Source organism: Argentina silus, assembly GCF_951799395.1.
Source record: "Argentina silus genome assembly, chromosome: 22".
Taxonomy (NCBI): Eukaryota; Metazoa; Chordata; class Actinopteri; order Argentiniformes; family Argentinidae; genus Argentina; species Argentina silus.
Genome location: NC_139676.1, coordinates 7,650,664 through 7,675,685, shown reverse-complemented (window position 1 = coordinate 7,675,685; position 25,022 = coordinate 7,650,664). Strand labels below are relative to the sequence as shown.

Below are 25,022 nucleotides of genomic sequence, written 5' to 3'. Positions count from 1 at the left end.
CTTCTAGGTAATACAGCATATAGTAGTGTTCGGATGTGGCTTCATTGACATGGCAGGAGCCCAGGGTCAGGTGTTTATAGGCATCCTTGCTGTTGAACACATCTTTTCTGACCCTCACATACATCCTGTCAAGATGGCACAAAACTTCCATCAACTTGGGGCTGGTCGGTGCAGGAGTGGTCGGAGGTGCTGTTGCAAGAAGGACATCCCTGACAGAGTCAGGCATTGTCCTGGCAAATTTCTCAGGTCTGAGAAGGTGTGTTTGAGTCATGTAGGCTGCGATGGGGATGGATTCAGGTACCTTCCTGGCCTCCATGGGCATGTAAGTTGAGCTGTGTCGTTGGGTGTCGTCCGAAGCACCTTTCTTAAGCTCGGGTACAAATGGTTCATTGTCCTCTTCAAACATAAATTTCTCCATCTCAGCCCACATATCCTCAGGCCCAAGCTCAGACTCCTCACTATAAGGGAAACAGTGACCAGAGTAAGCCATGAACAAAAACATCAAGGCTAACCTAACCAACATGTTGGCCATCCAGCAAATGACTTCCAGATACTTCAGAGTACGATCTGTCCTTGAATCAGCAGACATTTGCTTGTGGTTTTTATACATGGCATTTATATAGGGCAACACTAACAGGGCAATTACCACACCTGCAGATAATACCAATCATTGGTAACCACTGAGTTACCAGGTAATAACATTACAATCAAATCAAACTGTATTTATAGACTACATTTCATACATGGACGCAATACAGCACGTTTAACAGGAATATGAATACAAACCATTAAAAGACAACGAGACAAAACATAAGAGGAAAACAAGTAGAACAGTCATGACAGTTTAAAACAGTAAAAGCAGAGAACAAGTTAGGACTGTAGAGACTAATGCATGGTAAATAAACTTTCTCCAGTGAAATCCACATCCAATGCAAAAATCACAGTTTGCGGTGTGTAGCATATATGACATTTAGAAAAAAGCAAATGCACAAATTACACCTAGTACAACGATCAACCAATGCCCCCATCAATGTCATTTCATGTTACAAAAGGCAAGGGGCTTTTATTGTGAAATATGTAATGAACTGGATGTCGCACAGTGTTGACGCTCTCAGAAGCGGAACACAAACGGGTTTGCTGCCGTTGTCGCCTCTTTGGAAGCCAACCAAATTGTTCTTAATTTCGGCCTTGTAAATGAAGAATTCTCTCGTATTGGATTTCATTGTTCATCAACCCATTTTGTGTCATACAGGTGATATAGTTCTGAAGGCGGAATGATCCATAAATTCGTTGTTTTGACAAATTAGCTTTGGGTAGCTAATATGATAGCTAGCTAACGACAACGTTTAACACCGAATTCTAGACAGCTACATTCGTGAAACTATTTTTGTAAATGCTGCTGTCCTATTCGCACATTCATAGCACAGGACGGCTGCCTCACTGTAATGCCAGTAAAGAGCAGATACTGTTCAAATTGATTTGCGCTGGGTGAACCGCAGTAGCCGCACTCCTGAGTTTGATTTGAACCAGGTGCTCATCAGACCGGTCGGAGCGCCAAGCTCTACCTATATTGGTTCCAATGCGTGGGATCATGGGTACGCAAGGCAGCCCTGTCAAAAGTTACGACTATCTCCTGAAGTTCCTGCTAGTCGGGGACAGCGATGTTGGAAAGATGGAGATTCTGGACAGCTTACAAGACGGATCTGTGGAGTCACCCTATGCCTACAGCAGTGGTGAGTGACTGCAGGAAATAAGGACCTATTCAATCATAGGGATTGATCATTGTTTTAAGACAGCTCGACTCCGTCCACACTGTAGTTCAGGCGAAGTGGCGTCGTGTTAGAATGACAATTCCTGGCATATGACAATGAGGGATTGATCTGATGTTTTGTATGTCTAATCTTAAATCATGTGCGTGGGTTCTCAGGGATCGACTGCAAGACCACCACGATCCTTCTAGATGGGAGAAGAGTCAAGTTAGAGTTGTGGTACATATGCATACAAAGTGATACACGAACATAAATCATGCAGGACACAAACACTCAATTGAATCTGACAGAAGCTGATTTTGTGCTCAACAGGGATACCTCGGGTCAGGGTCGATTCTGCACCATCTTCAGGTCATATTCACGTGGGGCACAGGTGAGGAGTGTGGGCCGTGGACATAAAATCATACTGTTTTTACGTGTGTTTTCAAGCCTTGCTTGAATTGTGTTGATACTGAACTGACATATCTGTCAAGTGTCAAATGCCTCTGCTCCTGTACTGTATGTGTATTCTGGGACACAAACAGTTTGGAAAAACACGATTGAATGATGATGAATATTCTTGTTTGTTTCCCAACCCACAGGGAATCTTGCTGGTTTATGACATAACTAACAGCTGGTCTTTCGATGGCATTGACCGCTGGATCAGAGAGATTGATGAGGTAAGCTTCTCTCTCCTTCTTAAGGGTTAGGGTGAGTAGGCTAATCATACCAATAGTTGCCAACTCTGAACAGTGTGGCTGAATGATCAATCTTGACAGCTTAGCAGCTCATTCTTGACCGCTTAGCAGCTTGCAGTAAACGCTGAAATCCACCATTGTGGCTTTTTGGCAGGAGCTTATACCAGACAGGCTCAAGTCTTCGGGTCTCCATTTCCTGTTTCCTTCCTGCCCTGAGCAAGGGGCCTTATCTGTTTCCTGGATTGAAAAGGTGTTTGTGTATTTGCATGTGCCTGTTTGTGAGTTTTTACAGATGGAACAGTGAAAGATATTAAAGGAATAGTAAACAAAGTTTTTCTCCACAGGAATATAATTGAACCCATACACCCATCCCACAGTGTCCCACTCCTGCTGCTCTAACTCTCTGTCGTCGTCTTCTCCTCCTCCTCCTCCTCCTCCTCCTCCTCTTCCCCCAGCATGCCCCCGGCGTGCCACGGATCCTGGTGGGCAACCGTCTCCACCTGGCCTACAAGCGGCAGGTGCCCACCGAGCAGGCCAGGGCCTACGCCGAGAAGAACGGCATGACCTTCTTCGAGGTCAGCCCCCTCTGCAACTTCAACGTCATCGAGTCGTTCACCGAGCTCTCCCGCATCGTACTCATGAGGCACGGCATGGAGAAGTTCTGGAAACCCAACAGAGGTGAGGTGACGGGGGGGCTAGGTGCTGGATCAGGGGAGGCTGGCGGAGGCAGAAATCAAGAGGGACGGGTTCATTGTAATGCATAATGGAATGGAATGAGGAAATGGTCGTGTTTTGATACCATTCCTCATTCCGTTCCATGCATTACAATGAGCCCGTCCGCCGATTTCTACCTCCACCAGCCTCCCCTGTGTTACATCATATCCAGGGTTGCCATTACCAGGATTTTCTATTGAGTTCCATGCAAGACGAGACGTTTTAGGCAGGGTCCCCCGTGGGGTCCTTGCTTCAATATCCACTATTGCAACAACAATAATGCTCTTAACGACGTCTCCCGCTCCGGCTCCTGTCCTCCCTCCAGTGTTCAGCCTGCAGGACCTGTGTTGTCGTGCCATCGTCTCCTGCACGCCCGTGCACCTCATCGACAAGCTGCCCTTACCCGTGGCCATCAAGAGCCACCTCAAGTCCTTCTCCATGGCCAACGGCATGAACGCCGTCATGATGCACGGACGCTCCTACTCCGTAGCCAACAGCGCCGCCGCGTCGGGCAGCAGCAGCAGTAAGGGCAACAGCCTCAAACGCTCCAAGTCCTTCCGGCCCCCCCAGAGCCCCCCCAAGAACTCCTCCAGCAAAAGCAACTGTAAGATCTCCTAGGGATGAGAGTGGGGGTGGGGGGGCCCCCCACCGTTAGGTCCAGTAACAGCTCTCTCTCTCTCTCCCTACACTGTGGTGCGGGGGTCCATAGATCGTGGGGCGCGTGTGGAGTCGCCCCAAACAGCAGTACAAGCTGGGAGTTTGATGTATTGTACTATGGTGTTGGGAGCATATTCTCTCTTAGAGCCTCTAGCGCCTCCTATGGGATGACCCTTGCACGCGCAAGGGCCACCGTGACCAACAGGCCTAATCAAGCTGTCATCGCCCACCTGTCAACACTACAAATTAGTGTCAAGACTCTTTTAAACAGCTTCTTTTTTTTTTACGGAATGTGTATATTGATATTTAAGAAGAAAATACTTGTTGTAAATACACGCTATCATGTGCTCTGTCTTGAATATTTTGGGAGTTGTGTGTGGTGGGATTGTGTTATGTCTCCTATTCCCTCATTCTATGTGATTATTATGACCCCAATTGATAAGTCTCTGAGTCAGATTTAGAGGTTACCTTTTTTCAGATCGCACAACGTTTTGCCCTGAAAATTGAATGCAACATGTATCGGAAAAACATCAGCCTATTTTTATTTATTTTTTGGCAGTCCCTAGGATGAACAACTTTTCAAAAGTCAATTAATCGACTGTTTTCCGATTCACGCCCATCCATTTCCATCATCATTGTCTTCTTTGGCTCCAGAGCTCCCATATGAGATTAAAAAAAAACCAGTAGGACAAATTTTCGTGGCGAAAGCGCTGGTTATAGCGCTTATTTCAGAATGAAGTAATATGCCGTTAGAGCTCCCTGTCTCTGTTAGCTAGCAGTTGAATGCTGAAGGAAGAGACACAGAGCTGATGGTGAAATCATGCCTCTGCCCTTTGTCCTATGACCTGGCTCTATGGTTCTAAGTATATGGATGGCTTTGTACCGGGGTCACTATTTAAACACGTTTTCATCTAAATTAGAAGGATTCTTTTTTTGCTATCCAGGATCAGATCTATCTGGCTGATTTTGAGCAGTACAGGGGAAATCAGCCAGATCAATGTGGTCCTGGATATCATTCTGATTCAGACTAAAGGTTTTGAAATATTAGTTTTGTTTTGGTTAATCTGGGGTATCAGTTGGGTTTTCTTCTGTGTGTCGAGTGTATGGTGAAGATGTCTTCTACCTGAATCACATATAGCTAATTTAACGACATGCTACCTTTGGACCTTTGGTCAACTTCCATTTCTCCCTATATAGCAAATTCCATAAAATCTAACATGATTTAATGTTTATTTATCCACATTTTGTTTTATGAATGTAATGACTATTCCAGTGTGTTGTGGTATCTGATGATACAGTATATTTTTTAAAGGGACAGATTATAAGAATGTATTTACACTGAAACATTCCCTGTGTTCATGCAACAGAGCTCCAACGGGAGGTGGAAACAGATGCATGATGTTTATATTATTTATACACCCTTTTATGAAGTGAATAAAAGGAAAAGTACAAAAGTACTATATTCTGGGTATATTGAACAAGGCACTACCTTTTTTGTGGTATATGCTGCTGGTTGATTGTAAAAATTAACGGTTTTGAAACTGGTAAATAGTTGCCATGGAAAGCAATGTTTTTTTTCCAGAAAAATAAATCATGATTATGAAAGAACGAATTTGTGTATTTTGTGTTTTTAAAACCTTTAGCTCATTAGTATTCATATTTATGTAAAACGCATGATAAGTTTTACTTTCATGCGCATTTGGCGATGTGACATTTATTCAAAGCTTCAGCAAGGTCAGTGTGTGAGCGGTGGGAATATTCTGTTTCCTTTTGTCCTGTCCGGTCGCTAAGTTAAGCGGAGCTCTCCATATCATGCTCAAGTGCAATAAAACCGTGGGGGTGCTGAATTGATTAGCCATTCCCGTGTTATTGGCTTTGCCGCGGCTAACCAAGGACATCTCTTCTGAGCTTGAATGCAGGCGGTCAAAAGTCAGCCGAAGGTTGAAGGGTCACCTTCAATGAAAAGAAGAGGCGAGTTGCTTCTCAGAGCCTTGGAGCCACGCTAGGACAAAGATGAGTGTCGCACTCCATTGAAAATGTGCCTCTTTACGTCTTCCCACCTGACCGTGGCATCTCTGAGCTTTGTGTGAATGAGTGATGGTGGTAAACTGACCGACGTCTAGACTTGACTTGAACAAACGTAAACAACATGTTTCTTTGCGTTTCTTCCTTTATCAGTGTCGGGTTTCACAAATGTATAACCAGCTCTAGCTGTGCGCTCCTCAAAGTTGTATATTAATTTTAACAACTACGTTCACGACAAAACACCACAGCCTATCAAAGCACCATGCGTAAAAGTTATAGGCCTAATAGTCTTATGAAAAAGCGGTGCAAAATAATTATAGCCTATTTCACCTTTCTTATGTGTAGGACTTCACAAACAACAAACCTCACTTGATGGGGAGGGCTTCTAGCCATGCCTCACTTTATGTGAACAACACTTCTATAAATTCTGTCTGGTCGCATGAAACATTCGATTTCCCACCGGAATGTTTGGCCCCGTGCTTATGGTTGTTGGGACAGCTTGCCTACACGGCCCCACGGTTCCTTTGATGTCTTTACAATGTTTGTCCAGTTGCTTAGCGCATGGCTCTCCATAGTAAAGGTCTCAGACACTGCACGACCACGGGGGCGGTCAGAGGGTCTGCCCTTTCCACCCCCAGTCACGCCAAGACCGATATTGCGTCTCCCTCTCTCTTTGTGCACTTTCGTCCGCTTGCCTTACATGCCAGCAGAGAGACATGGTTTGGTGCAGTTTTTGTTGAATTGAAATTGTTTCATCAAGTCATTTATTCACATTTTGAATCTTTTTATTATTTATTTTTTTATTTCAAACCAGATAGATAGATTCATAAAGTTTTTTTTTATTTTGTTATAATGACATTGCTGAATTAATGTCCAGAGCAGGGGGAGAGCTTCTTGTTAGACAATGGTTTATTCATCTGCAATTTGAGAACGGTTTCTTCACGGCGTGCAACAAATTGGCACTTGTTCCAAGATTGGTTACGCACAAACTGGATGGCTGTATTTGATCAGAATGGTCTCTCTGTTTTGAAGAACAGACGAAGTTATGGAAGTTTTTGATGGCTAACTTTTACGCATTATATTCACAATGACTAGAGCTTCCTTTAGCCTTTGGGAGCTCGGAGTTTACAATAATGCGCACCAGCCAAAATCACTTACTCCAAAAGGACTTTTATACAGACGCATCGGTTGGTCATCTCTTGTGTTCTTGGTTTACCTCTGCACATTGCCCCAGCACACTTTGAGCGCAAGTCTGGCTGGTTCCAAAGTAGAACACCCAGGAGTTTGTCCAAACAAGTTGAACGCCAACCTCTGGGTGGATGCGCAAAGCACTTGCGAACGGGAATGTGAGGTCGACGAGGTGAGGCATTGGTCTATATTCATCATCTCACAAAATGTAAATTGTTTAAAGATATCAGACACAATGATGGCAATTTATTCTTGATGAAGAAATGTACTTTATATAATTTAGAACTTTTTTCATAATGATAGGCAATATACAGATAATAGACTACTAATAGGTACTGCAGATAATACAAATAATAAATTGAATAATTATTCTCCCTTGTTGTACTGAAATATATATCTTTGCCTCAGTAAATGCTGTTGTTTTTCTCTGCAGGACTGTGCAAACTTTGAGAAGTGCTGCACCAATGTGTGTGGACTGTTTAGCTGTGTGGCCGCCCGCTTCTCAGACGGCACCCCTGCTGAGCCCGATGTTCAGGGTTCAGGGAAGGGAGGCGGGGGCGGGGGCCAGGGCTCCACTGCCACCTGCCAGGGCTTCATCTGCAGCCAGCAGGGGGCCACCTGTGACATCTGGGAAGGCCAGCCCATCTGCAAGTGCCAGGACCGCTGTGAGAAAGAGCCCAACTTCACCTGCTCCTCTGACGGCCTTACCTACTTCAACCGCTGCTATATGGACGCCGAGGCCTGCGTACGTGGGGTGACGCTGACCGTGGTCACCTGCCGCTTTTACCTGGCCGGGCCTGACACCAGCCCCCTGCCCCAGGACACCACGGCCAATCCCACCCCCGCCTCCTCCCTGGAGGTCCCCATGCCCCCTACGCTCTTCTCCAACCCCAGCCACCAGTCCATCTATGTGGGGGGCACGATGAGCTTCCACTGCGATGTTATGGGGGTCCCCAGGCCCGACGTCACCTGGGAGAAGCAGAGTGACCGCCGGGAGAGCCTGGTCATGAGGCCCGACCAGATGTATGGCAACGTGGTCATCACCAACATCGGCCAGCTGGTCATCTACAACGCCCAGGTGTGGGACACGGGCATCTACACCTGCATTGCCCGCAACACTGCCGGGGCCCTGAGGGCAGACTACCCGCTGTCCGTTGTCCAGCGCGCCGGGGACGACTTCTCGGAGGACCCGGAGTTGGGCATGGGGCGTCCCTTCTCCCCCGCCGACTGCCTGTTGGAGGTGGACAAGAGGGAGTGCGGAGGCAAGCAGCACGTAGACTGGTACTACGACAGCAAGCAGGGCTCCTGTCTGGCCTTCTCCAACGGGGGCTGCGAGGACAGCCGTAACCGCTTCGAGACCTACGAGGAGTGCCGCGCCTCCTGCCAGAGGGAGGGCACGGGCGTTTGCTCCCTGCCCGCCGTTCAGGGGCCCTGCAAGTCCTGGGAGGCCCGCTGGTCCTGGAACTCCCTCATGAAACAGTGCCAGGCCTTTGCCTACGGCGGCTGCCAGGGTAACTCCAACAGCTTCCGCAGCAAGAAGGAGTGTGATGCCAACTGCCCTCAGCCCAAGAGCCGGCCCTGCAAGACATGCAGGGTCAAGGGCAAGATCGTGCAGAGCCTGTGCCGGAGCGACTTTGTCATCGTCGGGAGGCTGACGGAGCTGATCGAAGACCTGGACTCAGGGATCGCCCGCTTCAGCCTGGAGAAGGTGCTCCGGGATGAGAAGATGGGCCTGGCGTTCTTCAACACCCGGCACCTGGAGGTGACCCTGGCCAAGATGGACTGGAGCTGCCCCTGTCCCAACATCACCATGGAGGAGGGCCCCCTGCTGGTCATGGGAGAGGTGCAGGACGGCATGGCGGTTATCCAGCCTGACAGCTACGTACGGCCCATCTCCGACCGGAGGCTGAAGAAGATCAACGAGGTGCTGGAGAAGAAGACGTGTGAGATGCTACAGCGGTTCCAGGACTAGTAGAAGACGTGTGGGACAAGGGAGGCTGGTGGGGGTAGACATCAGAGGACGGGCTCATTGTAATGCGTGGAATGGAATGAGGAATGGCATCAAACACGTGCGATACCATTCCTCATTCCATTCCATGCATTACAATGAGCCCGTCCTCCGATTTCTACCTCCAGCAGCCTCCCCTGGGTGAGATGCTGCAGCAGTTCCAGGACTAGGGCTGGTGATGACCTCCACACTGGTGGATTTCTTGTACAGGAAATACAGTGTTAAGCTGTCACTGATATTATATACTGTCTGCACATGTTGCTGAAACAGAAAATACCATACAGGATAAGAAACTTTGTGGCGTCACATCCCTCTCTCCAGCTCGCCTAAAAACCAAGAACTGACATTCCAAACAATGTCAACAGCATGGCTACAACAATGCTAACGGTCTGGTCCGTCAACATCCTTTGTCCAATAATGACTGACTGAGTTGTCGGAAGGGTGTGCAGAAGCAGGCCTTTTCAAAAATATGAAGCAAGCATATCTTTGTTTGTATATCCCACTGACAGTGTTATTATTCATTCATTGATGTATACAAGTGTCATGTTAATGCCTAAGCTCTTTCTATTTGTTATAACACTTATTGTACCACTGCTGTATTGTATGTAATATGTTGTTTTCAACTTCCTTTCTTCAAATTCTGCAGCTGCTGCAATGCACTCCTCTTCTTTGTAACGGTTGAATGAATAAATAAAATATCTGTCTACCCTTTTCTGGAGTGGGAGGAAATAATTCAAAGAATAACGCAGACATGAAATAAAGAACACTCTTTGATGAATCATATTCACTTTAATCAATACAAGAGTGAATCAAACCATTTGAAGTGTACACAATACTGTATAAAACCAGTGTGCAAATTACTTTGTGCGGATCGGGGAGATGTGAGTTAAGGGAATGTAATCTGGTTTCAATTAAATTGGCATTGATTAAGATACAGTGGAGGCTGGTGTAGGTAGAAATCGGAGGCTGGGCTCATTGTCATGCATGGAATGGAATGAGGAACGGTTTGATACCATTCCTCGTTTCCATTCCATGCATGACAAGGAGCCCGTCCTGTGTCCTTCGACCTCCACCGGCCTCCACTGTTGAGATACGTTTTCAGTCCAGGTTCATTATAAACAAACTGGTGATTCATTCAACAGCCATCCTGTGCGAATAGTTCATTACAATGGTGCATTTCTGATGGAATAGAACCTCAGACAAAAGTGGCACAATGACCCTGTGTTCTTCACACCAAGCTCTCCTTCCGGAACAGAAGACACTTGTTGTTGGCTGGCATGTCCACCTACACAAAGAAGGAAGGGGATTATAATTCGATCATCACGTAAGATTTGTTACAACCGTGTGATGAGTTAATATGGATATTATGTATCAATATGGCGTCTTTCAATATTATAGCCTTAATAGATTTTTAGTTTAGCACAATTCATACAACAGACAGGATCAGTCTTTTTTTTAAGACAAAGCACATCAATTATGGATCTATGGAGGTTCTCACCATTTTCTCCATGAACAAGCCACTCTTCTCTGCCATAGACCTAAGCACCGAGATGTCTCTTAAGCCCCACTCTGGACACCTGGAAAAGACACACACACACACACACACACACACACACACACACACACACACACACACACACACACACACACACACACACACACACACACACACACACACACACACACACACACACACACACACACACCTGCCATGAGCTTGATGTGAACTGACGTTTATAGTTAAAGATACTTAGATATGTTGAGACTCATACATACTCCATAGCCTATACTTACCTTAGCCTTAGACTATGGTCAAAGTCAACGTTGCTCTGTGGGGTGATCTGTCCATTGACAGCATAGGGCTGGAGAGACGGAGTAAGAGAAATGAGTGGCACACTGACAATATTTTTAAGGTAAACCAGTGTGTGCGGCAGGGGCTGGTGTTGGCATAAAATCGGAGGACGGGCTCATTGTACTGCATGGAATGGAATGAGATCAAAGACACATGTTTGATACTATCCCTCATTCCATTCCATGCATTGCAATGAGCCCGTCCTCCGATTCCTACCTCCACCAACCTCCCCTGGTGTGCGGCTAAAAAGTTGTAATACTGCCCTTATAACACAATAGATAGAGATATATAGGTACTTTATTGAGGGGAAATTAAGGTGTTACAGCAGCTCACATCACAAACAACTACAAAATGAAGTGACAATATAATAATATAATAAAATAGACATCTTAAACATTATATACAGTAGGAACAGTCCAGTATGACTTAACATCCCCCAGCCTGATTTGTACAGTTGTACAGTCATATTGCGGCAGGCAGTACAATAATACAATAGGTTACCCAGAGTTGCAACCTGCACATACATACCCCATATGTCAACAGCACTCCTTGTGGCTTCAAGATTGTCCCTGCTCCTTTGAACAAACCCTGTCGTAAAAAAGCAGCGGTGACATGAAACGTGTTCTGCATAACATATTCACATAATACATTTTTTTGGAGCAGCAACATTTTTCTCTAGAATGTACCAGTAGGCCTTTACACAAGATAGTGTTGTTACATATGCATGGTGTCAGCATTCACCTCTACGCAGGCCATAGTCGAGATGTGGATCATGTTGATGTTGAGCACCAGATCCAGGGACTCGGGCTGTATCCCGCACCAGTTCTCACAGGGCAGAGAGGCATCGAGGTGGATGGCGGGCTTCACATTGTCCAGGCTGTGATGCGCCCTGTACGCCTCTATACTAGTGGGAACAAAAGCGATGGTTCTCAATCATTGATCCATGCGTCAACAAAACAATGCTCACCGTAACGAACGTGCTTGCTACTCTCATGATCAAATAATTGCATGAATAGGGGAGACCCTTTTGGGGCGCATATTTAACGATCGGACCGGACATATTGTAGCCGCAGCAGTCCGCTACTTCTCATTCTATGTATATGACATTATAATCCGAATGATCATGCAAGCTTGTACTGTAAACTCACCTGGCCAGACACTGCCGATCAAATTCTGACGGCTGCCAGGTGATGTTCCGTAAAGACTGCGCGAAGTGAGCGACATGTTGCCCCGTGCCAGAAGAGATCTCCAGCGCACTGAGCGGTCTCACCACATCCACAGAATCACGGAGCACCGCAAGAATGGGCTCCTTGTTCCTCTCGGCAGAGGCAGCATTCAGCATTTTGCCAAAACCGGGGTACACTCGCCGCGCTAAATGATGCAACTGATGTAACCACGCCAGTTGAACAAGCTGATGGAAACACCGCCAATAACAAGACCCTCAATAATAGCGCTTGACTGGATACGCACAGTTAGTATTGCATGAACTTCCGCATCTCGTCACATGGTATGAAATCATCTCACGGGTCCATTCAAAATCACAACGTTTGATAAGGATGCAAAAAGTGACTAAACAATGAATATGAATAATAAAAAACATACACAGTAATGATAAAGGGCTTTATTCAAGGGAAAATAAACGCATTCAGGTACAGTCTGTGGCTTTAAAAGTCTATGCTCACCTTTTATTTTACAATATTTATACATTTTTCCATTGCAGACCATCTCAGTTTTCCTGACATAAATAGGAATTGCCTTTTCAGCAGTAACAATAGGCTACAAACAAATAACAACACAGCATTTTACAGTACCCACATGTCAATTAAGTATAATCAATGTATGAGGACATACACAACAAATAATAGAGTCTACGTAGAAATAATAAGGGGGTTAATAACGCATTTATAGAGACTGAGCAAACACAAACTTATAAATACAAAGTTAAAACATTCAATGCACAATACTGAGAGGGTTTTGGCAGAGCAGAATATCATAAACAACAAAGGAGGATTGTCAATGTGCTTTTGGACATCACATGGTAATATGAAAGCTGTAACAAAGTAACAAAACAATACAATAAAGTATTCCATGTCAGTTGGACACACATAAGGTATATTCTATCAACACCTTAGTTATTAGGAAACAGAAAACAAGAAAAGTCTGGCAATGTTGTACATTATTGGTAAAGTTACAAGGGCATCTTAGCATTAAATTTAATTCATTCACCTAATCATTTACAGTGGTTCCTAAAAACAGAAAGCTTACAGTACAATAACAGGGTTGTGGTGACTGGCACAACAGCATGACAGGTGACAACCAAAAATGTCTGCTGCTTCAAAAGCAGCTGTAGGGGAGAATAGCCAATCGCATCAACACAAGAGAAAATAAGTTTGTTGTGTGCTTCTTTCTTTAACCGAGATAATAGGATTGGCATTGCAACTACCTATTTCGACCGGATAACTCAACATGTGAACATATTCATGCAACTACAAAATGCTTGTCATCCGAATTCAACACCGAGGCTTGGTCACCACCGCCCTCGGTCACCTCATGTCCGCCATTTTGGCTCTGAGCAGTTTCCAGTTGGAGCCCAGGTTGTGCTGTGCCATTAGTGGACTCCTGCCTCAAGGGTGGGCAACTGATGTTCCGGACCAAGGAGGGGTTCAGACAGAGGAAGGTCTGGTTCTTATCTTTATTATTATTGTCACCATGACTGGTGTCGACCACAGACTCTGAACTGAAGATGGTATTGGAGAAGACAGAGTCGAGGGTGAACGGGGAACTGAAGAGGGACTCCTGGCAGGAGGATTTGGGCCGGTCTGCTGCCGCTGCCGGGTCTCTGGGGGGCTTCATCGGTGGCAACGGCTCGCTCCCGTTAACATCTGGATCGGGTTGGTTATTCTGACCCGCTGTGCCTTCCTCATCCTGGTTCCGGTTCTCGTCTGATCCACTGACAGGTGGAGGTGAGGGATCCACTCTTATCGCCGCTACCCGAGAGTCGCTGTAGACGCTGGAACGCCGCAAGGAGCCCTCGGCCGTGGAGATGACCCTGCTGGCCCGGGGGAGCGTGGAGGGCGAATGGGACATCGGGCCTCTCAGACGCCCCTGTTTCCCCAGCGGGGTGGTGAAGCAGTTGAGGCAGCCTGACACGGAGGAGGACTTGCCCTGGACGTAGAGCACCGTGATGGAGGACACGGCCGATGCCCGCGTGACCTCCGTTTTGTCCGAGCCACATCGGGACAACACGCTACCGGGAGGCCCTTGCCCTGGTTTAGGGGGAGCTCCGTTGGAGAGGCACCGGGGGGCTCGGATACTCCGGAAGCCCCTTCTGGAAGGCCAGGGGTCCTGGGTGGCCCCCTCTCTCTGCGATTGTGTGGAGGGGGCCGAACACTGTGTGTGTGTGGTGGGAATGGGAGAAGAGTCCTTCACGGCCCTCTCCCTGTGTTTGGTGTGCGGTGGCGTGGTGCAGCGCTGCGTGTACGTATTGGGCGAGGTCGGCTGTGTGTGTCGGGGGGTGGAGGTGTCGGTGGGGGCGTGGCAGGAGGAGGAGCGGCGTGACGGCGGCCGCTGGACGGGGCTGCTGCCGTTGGACCAGGGCTCGTTGTCCAGGCTGAGGCTGAACTCGCCGCTGCTCTCGCTCTGGGCACGACTCTGGATCCCATTTATCCCTGGAGGAAGAAGCGAGGAAGAGAACGGTTGTTTAAGGTTACAAACGTACAAAAAGTAACGTAACCACAAAAAAAATAAAAAATCACCGAACAATATCAATTAAAAAGCCTTTATTAGAATTGAACATCTTACTTGAAAGTAACTCAACACTTACTCAAGTAACTAAGCATGAAATAATATCACGTTAATATCATAGCCATTGTAATATCGCAGTAATGCCATATTACTGTAATATGATATCTCTGCCTACAGGGGGCAGCATTGCTCAGGCCATTCAGTCCGATCTGGACTATTTTTGGACAGAGACAGAGATTAATCTGAATCAAGGCCATGTTGACAGTTTCATGGATTTACTCCTAAATCCCAGGATGTTTATACATCTGTACATAGTGAATCCCCTCAATAATTACACTCTGTGAAACTGCCTACCGTTACTTTGTATTCCATCACCTTCGTCAAAGCCAGACGGCACAGCACTATCACTGGAGTCCTTGTCTGTGGGTCACAGAAATGGCCAGAAGGCCAGAAAATGAGACAACACCGGACGGCTGTAATGGAGCTGTGTTGCGGTTAATTCTGCATTCTGAAGCATTATGGGAAGCTGCTGGGTTGTATGAATGGCAAACAAAAGTATCGACATGGTGTTTCTCTGAAAAGAAGAAGACTGAGACATTGAGAAGGACTGTAAGCAAGCAACTGGGTCCGAAGAAATTAGAATGGGCGTATCTCTGATGTCTAAGGCATCCAACACATCTGTATAAAAACGGCATACCTTTGGCATAATAACCCTTCGATAACCCTAACCCTAACCCTATAACTTGAATAACATTGTACTTTGCATGACTATTCTTCCATAGGTCAAATGTGATGCTAGTTTATATAGCACATTAGCTGCCTGATGTCCCTTTGCCCACCATACACTCTTAGAATACCATAAAGGGTTCTTCAGCTGTCCAGGTGGGAGAACCCTTTAAATAACCGTTTTTGGTTCCACGTAGAACCATGTTGTGTTCCATGTAGAACCACTGTTCCACAGAGGGTTCTAAGTGGAGCTGAAAGGGTCCTACATGGAAACCCAAAATGGTTCTTCAAAAGGGTTCTCCCACGGGGACGGCCGGAGACAGGAACCCTTTTTTTCTAGGAGTGACAAATGAAGTGATATGGCTAGCGAACGTCTCTACCTTCCACCCAGATCTCTGACATGTCTGGCTCAGTGGTGGAGGTGGTGGTGGAGGTGGTGGTGGAGGTGGTGAGATGACATGATGAAGAAGTGAGCTGATGGTTGATGGACAACATGGAGGACGCCACTGATGAGGTCAACGCCAACGCCTCCTTCCTGTCATCCTCGACCTCTAACCTCTCCAGCTGCTCAGAGCTGGCTGCCCATTGGACGTCAGACAGGTTTGAGGGGTAAGCCAGGTCATTCAGGGCTGAAATGGGTGGTGGGGAGAAGGAGGAGGAGGAGGAGGAGTGAGGGTGGGGGGGGGGGGGAGTGGAGAGAGGTGAGTCAACTCCTCTGTAAATGGAGGGAGATGCTGTTTCTTCCTTCTTTCTTTCCTGTACCCTCAGGCAGCTGGTCCCTAGAAACTACATCTTAATGCAATCATCTGTATTCCCCTGCAATGCACCAGTATTCCCCTGACCCCTAGTGTCACTCTGAAGAACTACATGTCATTAAAGTATTAAAGTACATGAGCCAAAAGATGTTCACGGGGGAGGATGATGATAAGAGATGCGTGATCGTATGGTTGTGTTACTGTGCCTGCTTGCTCTGAGAGTTTGATCTATATAACAACAGTGAGAAGAAGCAGTGTATGGATATGGATATCAATATTCAACAGCATTGCTTGGCGGAGCTCAATAGCACACAGTGTTCTCAGCCTGGAAATCTTGCCAAAGCGACACAACTTGCAAATAATAATTCCAAGCAAACTATAACAGCAAATGTCTAGGATCGTCTGTGCACACCGACAACGGCTGACGGAAGGAAACAGAAGCACAGTTCGCTAATGAGGTTAAAGAAAGGAGGCGAAGTCAAGTGCGGCGGAGATGAGGCGGGCGGACACGGAGGGTTCCTCGTGTTTCTTACACATGGAACGACGGAAGAGGGACTTGACTCTGTCCTTCTCCTTCAGTCTGTTCCTCATAAGGGGAAAGATGTTCAGGGTGGCTACTTTATACAGCGCGTGACCACAAGGGGGGGGGGGAGAGACACGGGAGGGGGGGGGGGATTGAGGGAGAGAGGGGGGGAGGGGGATGGAGAGAACACATTAACACACACACACACAAGACTGATGCAGGAGGAGACGAAACACAAGGCTTGGGGAGGATCCACACACACACGAGCACACACACACACACACACACACACACACACACACACACACACACACACACACACACACACACACACACACACACACATATAGCATAATACCAACACATATGTCTTTCCATGCACTGTCACAGACACACATAGAATACATCAAGGGCACATATGGGGGGAAAAGCATTTTAGAAATACGAATATTGAAGATGAAAGTGTATGCATTGCACTGGTATTCTCCACCCATACAGGGGACCACACATCCAAACCACAACAACGGAAGAGTTGTTACCAGAAAATAGTTTTATTACGTCTTAGTGATCTCTGACTAAAGTGCCTGGGCGGTGGGTCGATCTTAATACAAATGGGAGGAGTCTGTTTTGCAAAGCCCTCCAATGAAGATGCATCTAGCGGTGCCATCGAGTGAGCCCTGTCTCCCTGTCCAATGGCTAGTGGTGGGGGGAGCGGCCTGTTGTAAATGGTGCCGCCCACATCCCTCTTTGGCGGTGGCGGTCGTGGAGGAGGGAGGGGCCTAGCTCTCACTTCCTGGTGGCCTATGGCTCGTAGCGGGGTGGGGGGCCTGCGGTGGATTGGATAGGCTGTTTCTGCCGCCTGGCCAATGAGGCCTGCTTGCCTGGCCGCAGCACAATGGGAGAGGAAAAGGAGGTCATACTCACTGCTGCTCCTCCTATGGGGGGAGACGGTGTCGGCTATGGAGGTGGTGGTGAAGCCCCCGGAGCCATCCGAGCCCATGAAGGAGCCGTTGTCCTGGCAGGAGGAGGAGGAAGCGGGGCCCTCACCGCCCAGGACCTCGCAGGAGCCCGAGCGCGAGGGGGTCAAGGAGCGCTCGCGGTCACGGTCACGGTCAGGGTCACCCCCCCGCTCGCGACCCCGAGGCTTCATCAGCTTCCTCATCTTCAGGGCGATCCAGTTCCCACGCCTGGGGAAATTAAAAACCGGGTATGAGAGAGATAGAGAGTGTGTGTGTGTGTGTGTGTGTGTGTGTGTGCGTGTTTATCCACACCATACCTCCGTGGAGGCGAGGGGTCGTAGAACTTGTACTGGTCCATAATCTTCTCCTCCAGCTTCTCCTTCTGTCTCCTCAGCTCATTCAACTTGTCTCTGAGAAAGAGAAGAAAGAATAAGAAAACTTAAACCGCCAATTTGTAGAAAAACTACACAGTACTTCTTTTACTTTCCCACAACCTTCCCCCACATTCACAAGAGAGAGAAAACATCACTGTCTTTCAGAGAGAAACCATGACCTGAGATAACATAAACAAAGATGTCCGCCAGATCTGTTTCCATCTCTACAATAGCCAGGCTGAACCGACTCAACTGTCACACTGTCTGATCCCTGCAACTTTACCGCACAGCAGTTGGAGAGAACTTAACTACTGTTAATACACTGCACATATCTGTACATACCTGTTTATACTGTTCATACCGCATTCCATATTTATTCTGCTATTTACTCTAATGTTACTATTAAGACATATATACTGCTTATACTGCATTGCCTGTACAGCTCATATGCTGCTTACACTGTTCATACTGCATTCTATTTATTCTGCTTATAATGCTACTACTAATTCAGATACTGCTTACACTGCACTACTTATACTATACTGCACTACTATACTGCGCATATACTGCACTACCTGTATATACTGTTCACACTGCACTTTTCTGCTTTTTTGCACTTCTGGTTAGACACTGATGTCACTGCATTTCGTTGTCTCTGTACTTGTACTCTGCACAATGACCATAAAGTTGAATCTAATCTAATCTAATCTAATCTAACTATTAGGGCCGGGTTTCCAGTATTTATACCGCCCCATAGGCCCTGTAGATAAAACTCAACCACAGGAGAGATGTGTTCGATCTAGGCTAATGACGACAGAAGGAATTTTTTAGGTCAGACAACTTTTCTTTTTTTTCCTTTTTTTTTTAAACTGGCAAATATAGTGATAGTCAAGAGTGTCATCAATAATCCATGACCTGGCTGTTCCCAGAGAGGTTCTGAGCGGACTCCGTAAGTGCCCTGGTATTTTGGGTGGCCTACATAGGATGATCCATGTGTTTGGTGCAATGATTTTCTATAATTACAACGCAGTACACAGTATAACAATGGCTTTCATCTTTTGTTGCTCCAAAATGACAATGAAGCCCAGTGTTCTCTGGGTTCTATGTTAATTGTGTGTGTGTGCGTGTGTGTGCGCACGCGTGTGTGTGTGTATCATAATGGGTAATGTCATGTGTAATGTAATGTTATTTAGAGTAGGGTCTCCTAAACAATTAAGAATTATATTAGTTATATGAGTTCTTTAGGTAACGTGTGAATCCTACAGTATGTGTCATTATGTACATGTAGCGTTGCAGGGGAGGCTGGTGGAGGTAGAAATCGGAGGACGGGCACATTGTAACACATGGACTCGAAGGAGGAATGGTATTGTACACACGTGTTTGATACCATTCCTCATTCCGTTCCATGCATTACATTGAGCCCGTCCTCCCATTTCTACCTCCGCCAGCCTCCCCTGTAAGGTTGTTATGAACCCAGGGTGGTGGTTGTCAGGGACAGCGAGCGGGTCTTTACATGTACTGTCTCTGCTCCACGTGGAACAGGTCCTTGCTCTCCATGGTCTGCTCCAGCAGGGTGCGGTTCTGCAGCATCAGGGTCTGGATCTGGTCCAGCAGGTGGCGGTTTTCCTCCTCCAGGTTCCCCTTCAGCTGACTCAGCAACTAAGGAACACACACAGACACACACACACACACACACACACACACACACACACACACACACACACACTTCTGTTAACACACACACACTTCTGTTAACACACACACATACACTTCTGTTAAGAAACACACACACACACACACTTCTGTTAAACTAATAACTTAGTTATTGATAAGGAGGAGCTTACCAACACTGAATTTTAATGTGTATGGTGGAGATATTCAAACAACTATTCTGGGTCTTGTTGAGAATATATATATAGATGTTTATAGTCAATAATACATACCTCACACTGGTTGGTCAGTTTGGTGGATGTGATGTCCAGTTGCTGGTACTGCTCTTTGAGCTTGGAGAAGTCAGACTCCAGACGGGTCTGGTCCAGCTTGGCGCTGTTCAGCAGAGTCTTCAGGTTCTTATGGTCGGCTTGCAGGTCCTCATTGTCCTTCTGCAGCTGCCGGTAGGTCTGGTTCAGCCTGAGGACACAACATTTAGGATATTCCCTCTGTGTGAGAAAATGTGTGTGTGTGTGTGTGTCTTTGTACTCCTCTGTCAATGATATCTGTCTACATTTCAGTCTATATTTTGAGCTCATCAGTGTGTGTGTGTGTGTGTATGTGTGTGTGTGTGTGTGTGTGTGTGTGTGGTTGCCTCACCAGTCCTTTTCGTCCCTGAGTCTGCGGCACTCGGAGGTGGTGGTCCTGTGCTGTTCCTTCTCCAGGGCCATCTTCTCCTGCTCCTCCCTCAGAGCCTTCTCCAGCCCCTCCAGCCTGGCCCTCTGCTGCAGCAGGGTCTTGTACCTGGAATAACACACGCACACGCACACGCACACGCACACGCACACGCACACACACACACACACACACACACACACACACACACACACACACACACACACACACACACACACACAATTGGAGGTCAGTCTCTGGAGGTGTTTGTAGTGGCACAGCAGTACAGCACACGATGGTAAATTCTCTCTCAAAGACAGCTCAGTGCTAATGCTAATGCTAATGCCTCTGACTGCATTACGCTAATGTCGCTAACAGCTCACGCTAAAGTGAGCAGGTGAAACAGCAGTCCCCGTCCCCGTCCCCCGGCACCTGTCCTCCAGCGTGCGGTGCTCCAGCTCCAGGGTGCGGTGGACGTTCTTCAGGCAGCCGTGCTTGCCCATCAGGGCCTCATACTCCATGGCCTGCCGCTCGTGCAGCGCCGCCAGCCTCTCGTGGTCCCTCAGCAGCTGCTCGTAGACGCCCCGCAGCTCCTCGCGCTCCCGCACGGCGCTCTCCCGCTCGCCCTCCGCCCCCGACTGCTGCCTCTGGAGCTGCCCGTTCTGGGCCAGTAGGGAGGCGCTCTGGGAGTTGATGGTGGATTTCTCCACCTATGGAGATGACAGACAAGACAGACCAGGGGGATTACAGATTAGGGGGATTGATTCAACAGTATTAATCTATACTCTAATCCATAATCTCTACTATACACACATTTACACAGAATGGATCATGTTACTAATGGCATGTCAGTGGTTATGTCAGTAGGTTAACCATATCGCATTGTTGTTAATACAGTTTGGTGGTTGGCACCAATGTCTTTCTGTCTGCAGTGAGGTGGTCTGTCTGTAGTGTGCAGTGTGCAGGGGTTAGGGTGTAGTGTGTAGGGGTTAGAATGTAGTGTGTATGGATTAGGGTGTAGTGTGCATGGGTTAGGGTGTAGTGTGTAGGGGTTAGGGTGTAGTGTGTAGGGGTTAGGGTGTAGTGTGTAGGGGTTAGGGTGTAGTGTGTAGGGTTAGGGTGTAGTGTGTATGGGTTAGGGTGTAGTGTGTAGGGTTAGGGTGTAGCGTGTAGGGGTTAGGGTGTAGTGTGTATGGTTTAGGGTGTAGTGTGTATGGATTAGGGTGTAGTGTGGAGGGGTTAGGGTGTAGTGTGTATGGTTTAGGGTGTAGCGTGTAGGCGTTAGTGTGTAGGGAGCACGTCTGACCTGCAGGTTGGCGTTGTGCGTCTGCAGGGCTGTGTTGTTCTCCTGCAGCGAGGCGGTCTGTCTCTGCAGGGCCAGGATCTGAGCATGCAGGCCATCTGACTGCGTCTCCAGCTGCCTCAGCTGGGCCTGCAGCGCCTGACGCTCCGCCTGTAGCGTCGCATTCTGCAGCCAGGGAACAGGGGAGGGGCAACATCATCAATACACAATGCCTTATATTTAATGAATGCGTAAACATTAACTGTTCTCACTCACTCTCTCAAATGGTCGGACAGAAAATCACTACACAATACCAGCAAGTCAAGATGGTAGATTCACTGGTAGAGAATTGTATGTAGATTTCCATAGACATCCATAAAAGGATGCTGGGAAACCTTTCTGAACCTTTTCAGAACCTTTCTGCTGGGAAACTTTGACTTGTGTTGCGTTAGGGTTAGGGTTAGGGTTAGGGTGTTGGAATTTATTTATGATTTTGAGTCCTTAACACGACACAATAGGTCCAAAACATTCTAGGCAACCAGATGCACCCATGGAAGTTGTTAGTCAACCTGTATGATGACTTCCGGAACATTCCACACTCACATTTCTCTCCACCTCGATAAGGCGGTCCTTAACCCTCAGCAGCTCCCTGGTGGCCTCCTGGCTCTCCCGCTGCCATTCGCTCACAGCCCTGTCCATCTCCCTGGGAGGGGCGGAGCTACCGGCTGCCCACTCCTCCTCCTCCCGCTGCAGCAGGGCCTCGTAGTTCAGCCTCACCTGTAGGGTGGGGGGGGGGGGGGTGTCAAAGGTCATATGATATCAGCAGCCTTACCTGTAGGGGGTCAAAGGTCATATTGTATCAGCAGATAATATTGATGAGATGTAAACAATCTCTTATCTTTTTGACTACAGAACACATAAATAAGCTGTTCTCACATATGTAGACACTGGTACTGTGCTGGAGATAATGAATATGAGGTTAAAATAATTAAGTGTCTCTTTAAGTTTTCTCTACAAAACTCACCATCTTGAGCTCCTGTCGCAGTTGCTGGTTGAGGGTGGAGGACTCCTGCAGGCGGGCCTCCAGGGTGGCCATCTTGTCCTCTTTGATCTGGAGGGACCTCTTCAGAGATGACTCCAGCTCCGACTCCAGCATCTTGAACCTACTGTGTGGGAAAGAAAGAAAATATGTTATTTTTTCAACCATAGAGAGAAATATAGATTCTTCTTTCTATATGTGTATTGCAGTGGGTCCTGGTCCTGGAGAGCCGCAGTGGGTCCTGGTTTTAGTTCCAGCCTGGTGCTATCAGACCTGATTGAACTAATCAACTGATCTTCAAAACCTTGATTAGCTGAATCAGGCGTGTCACAGCTGAGCTGGGACAAAGACCTGTAGTACTGTGGCTCTCTAGGACCAGGATTAAGGATCACTGGTGTATTGGTATGTGTATTGAAGGGGAGGCTGGTGGAGGGAGACATCAGAAGACGGGTTCCATACCATTCCTCATTCCATTCCAGGCATTACAATGAGCCCGTCCTCCGATTTCTACCTCCACCAGCCTCCCCTGATGCATTGGTATGTGAACCAGTGTGTAGACCACAGTATGTTCTCACCTGTTCTCTGAGGTTTCCTCCTCACTCTGCGGTGACTCCTGGTTGAGTACTCTCATCTCCAGCTCATGGGCCAGTCTCTCCAGCTCATTGTCCCGCTGCTGGGTCTTCAGCTTCTCACTCACCAACTCCTACAGACCAAAGATGACCAAGAATATCAGTTTTGTGATCATGTTTTCACAACATTTTATAGTCATTCTGATATTCATCATAATAATATAGCCAATCAATGTATTCATAATGGTGACTGTATGTGGAGCACAGTGACATGACGTGACGTGTACAACACCCTGAATCTGATGACAATTGATATTTCCACTTCTGCTGGAGAAATTCTAATTAAACAATATTGACATATTCAATGTGTGAAAACAGCAGTGAACTTCCCAGTGAACTTCCATTGAAAATGCCTTCGAGCTAAAACGGATCTCATGACTCTAATCCCCCACCTCTCTCAGGGTGATCAGCGTCCTCTGGTCGATGGCGGCCTGCTTGGCCAGCTCCCTGTTCTCCCTCTCCAGCCCCTTCACCCTCTCGGCCGTCTCCCGAAGGCCCTCGGTCTCCTTCCCAAGGGCGCGGTTGTCCCTCTCCAGGCTGGCCAGCCTCAGGTTGCTCCCGTCCAGTGTGGCGTCCTGGATCTCCGCCTGCTGCCTCAGCCGCCGATTCTCCTTCTCCAGCCTCCTCTTGTCCCTCTCCAGGCCCGAGGCCTCCTGCTCCAGGGTCTGGTTCTGTTTCTCCAGTTGCTCCAGGCGCCGCGAGGAGATCCTCAACTCCTCCAACCCCGCCTGGAGGCTCTGGTTCTCGGACTCCAGCTCGTGGACCTCGGCCTCTAGGCGCTGGAGCTTGCGGCCCGTGTTGTCCAGGGACGCCTGGAGGCGGTGGTTCTCCGTGTCCAGGGCCTTGCACTTGGCTTCCAGGCGCTCGGTGTGCTTAGCAGAGGGGGAGCGAGTCGTCAGCCCCAGGTTTGCGTTGTCTCGAAGGGGGCTCATGTTCATGGGGCTGACGGTCTTGAGTGGAGTGGAGCATTGAGAGGGATTAGAGGGCTCACAATGGAGATCGTGGTTGTCCTTTGCTAATACTTCCAGGACAGAGGTCAGGTCTTTCAGATCACCTGACTCCCCGTCCTCCAGCTGGCCTTTCTCCTGCTCCTCAGAGTCCATCCTCTCTTTGAGGGTCTCCATCTCCCTCTCCCCTCTCGCTGGTTCTTCTCCCTCCAGCTCCCCTGACGCCTGGCGGTAACAGTTGGGGTCCATCACGTGCATCTGCGTGTGTTCCGGTGTTACCATGTTGGAGAGCAACATGCTGGTTGTCTCAATTCCATGCTTTGTGTCAGTGTCATAGGTTTCCTTTCTGACCAACGAGGCCGAGGAGGTGCTGTGGTCCTGGTCCTGGTCATGGAGATGGTCACGGTTGTGTTGCGGTCCTGATGTTCTCAGCTCCTCTATGGTCCTCAGCAGGCTCTGGTTCTCCTTCTCCAGCCTCAGCAGACGGCTCCGTGTGCGATCACTGACCTCCTCGCTCAGGGACTTCTGACCTGCATGCCACCACAGCAGTTTTAACAAATCAATCAATCAATATTTGTACAATCCTATCTCCCCAGATCAGATATTAGAGACCAGGTATCTCTAAACCTGGATAAATAAAGGTTAAATACAAAGATTTGCTAGTTAGACTGTTACCTGTGGAGTTATAATGTAAAACATCTGTGTAGTTGGATCATTTCAATGTAACTGATTTGTGTGTGCGTACCCTCAGAGTTCTCTGGTGACCTGGACAGCTGCTCCAGCTCCCAGCCCAGGTGCTGAGACTCCTCCATGCTCCTCCTCTGAGCCA

The 25,022-nt window shown here is 47.8% G+C and overlaps 4 protein-coding genes across 4 annotated transcripts in view; 2 read left to right on the top strand and 2 right to left on the bottom strand.

Annotated features, from left to right (window-relative positions):
* Positions 1 to 1,136: 1,136 nt before the first annotated feature.
* On the top strand, positions 1,137 to 5,419 carry LOC310821468 (ras-related protein Rab-40C-like). Its single transcript, XM_083693510.1, has 6 exons — positions 1,137 to 1,733; positions 1,928 to 1,988; positions 2,082 to 2,142; positions 2,351 to 2,428; positions 2,902 to 3,124; positions 3,486 to 5,419. Exons 1-6 carry the CDS (start codon positions 1,580 to 1,582, stop codon positions 3,776 to 3,778), a joined length of 870 nt encoding a protein of 289 aa, XP_083549636.1. The 5' UTR covers positions 1,137 to 1,579; the 3' UTR covers positions 3,779 to 5,419.
* A 1,510-nt stretch (positions 5,420 to 6,929) lies between these two features.
* Positions 6,930 to 9,002, top strand: wfikkn1 (WAP, follistatin/kazal, immunoglobulin, kunitz and netrin domain containing 1; the record flags this gene model as incomplete). The annotated part of the gene is made up of 2 exons (XM_083694349.1): positions 6,930 to 7,202; positions 7,464 to 9,002. 2 exons carry the CDS (start codon positions 6,930 to 6,932, stop codon positions 9,000 to 9,002), a joined length of 1,812 nt encoding a protein of 603 aa, XP_083550475.1.
* An 830-nt stretch (positions 9,003 to 9,832) lies between these two features.
* mettl26 (methyltransferase like 26) lies at positions 9,833 to 12,371 on the bottom strand. Its single transcript, XM_083693511.1, has 6 exons — positions 12,039 to 12,371; positions 11,632 to 11,794; positions 11,419 to 11,478; positions 10,833 to 10,900; positions 10,537 to 10,615; positions 9,833 to 10,323 (listed from the first exon to the last, which is right to left on the bottom strand). Exons 1-6 carry the CDS (start codon positions 12,230 to 12,232, stop codon positions 10,267 to 10,269), a joined length of 621 nt encoding a protein of 206 aa, XP_083549637.1. The 5' UTR covers positions 12,233 to 12,371; the 3' UTR covers positions 9,833 to 10,266.
* A 141-nt stretch (positions 12,372 to 12,512) lies between these two features.
* LOC310822058 (girdin-like) overlaps positions 12,513 to 25,022 on the bottom strand; it is a gene marked incomplete at its 5' end in the record, with an annotated part of 24,763 nt that continues 12,253 nt past the window's right edge. Inside the window, 16 exons of the mRNA XM_083694348.1 lie at positions 12,513 to 14,558; positions 14,989 to 15,054; positions 15,741 to 15,989; positions 16,649 to 16,732; positions 17,563 to 17,825; positions 17,915 to 18,007; positions 19,485 to 19,630; positions 19,915 to 20,101; positions 20,282 to 20,425; positions 20,729 to 21,006; positions 21,603 to 21,764; positions 22,182 to 22,355; positions 22,603 to 22,744; positions 23,193 to 23,320; positions 23,639 to 24,723; positions 24,939 to 25,022. The exon at positions 24,939 to 25,022 is cut by the window's right edge and continues 61 nt beyond it. Of these exons, the coding sequence (XP_083550474.1) occupies positions 13,369 to 14,558; positions 14,989 to 15,054; positions 15,741 to 15,989; positions 16,649 to 16,732; positions 17,563 to 17,825; positions 17,915 to 18,007; positions 19,485 to 19,630; positions 19,915 to 20,101; positions 20,282 to 20,425; positions 20,729 to 21,006; positions 21,603 to 21,764; positions 22,182 to 22,355; positions 22,603 to 22,744; positions 23,193 to 23,320; positions 23,639 to 24,723; positions 24,939 to 25,022 (4,475 nt within the window). The 3' untranslated portion in view covers positions 12,513 to 13,368. The remainder of the gene's footprint in view (positions 14,559 to 14,988; positions 15,055 to 15,740; positions 15,990 to 16,648; positions 16,733 to 17,562; positions 17,826 to 17,914; positions 18,008 to 19,484; positions 19,631 to 19,914; positions 20,102 to 20,281; positions 20,426 to 20,728; positions 21,007 to 21,602; positions 21,765 to 22,181; positions 22,356 to 22,602; positions 22,745 to 23,192; positions 23,321 to 23,638; positions 24,724 to 24,938) is intronic.

Bases quoted from the DNA above. Each gene is read 5' to 3' on its own strand.
- LOC310821468 (XM_083693510.1), top strand. From the start codon at position 1,580: ATGCGTGGGATCATGGGTACGCAAGGCAGCCCTGTCAAAAGTTACGAC. The intron at 1,734-1,927 runs GTGAGTGACTGC...GTGGGTTCTCAG, and splicing joins ACCCTATGCCTACAGCAGTG to GGATCGACTGCAAGACCACC. The intron at 2,143-2,350 runs GTGAGGAGTGTG...CCCAACCCACAG, and splicing joins CATATTCACGTGGGGCACAG to GGAATCTTGCTGGTTTATGA.
- mettl26 (XM_083693511.1), bottom strand. From the start codon at position 12,232: ATGCTGAATGCTGCCTCTGCCGAGAGGAACAAGGAGCCCATTCTTGCG. The intron at 11,795-12,038 runs GTGAGTTTACAG...TGTTCCCACTAG, and splicing joins GATCGGCAGTGTCTGGCCAG to TATAGAGGCGTACAGGGCGC. The intron at 10,616-10,832 runs GTAAGTATAGGC...TGTCTTTTCCAG, and splicing joins GACCATAGTCTAAGGCTAAG to GTGTCCAGAGTGGGGCTTAA.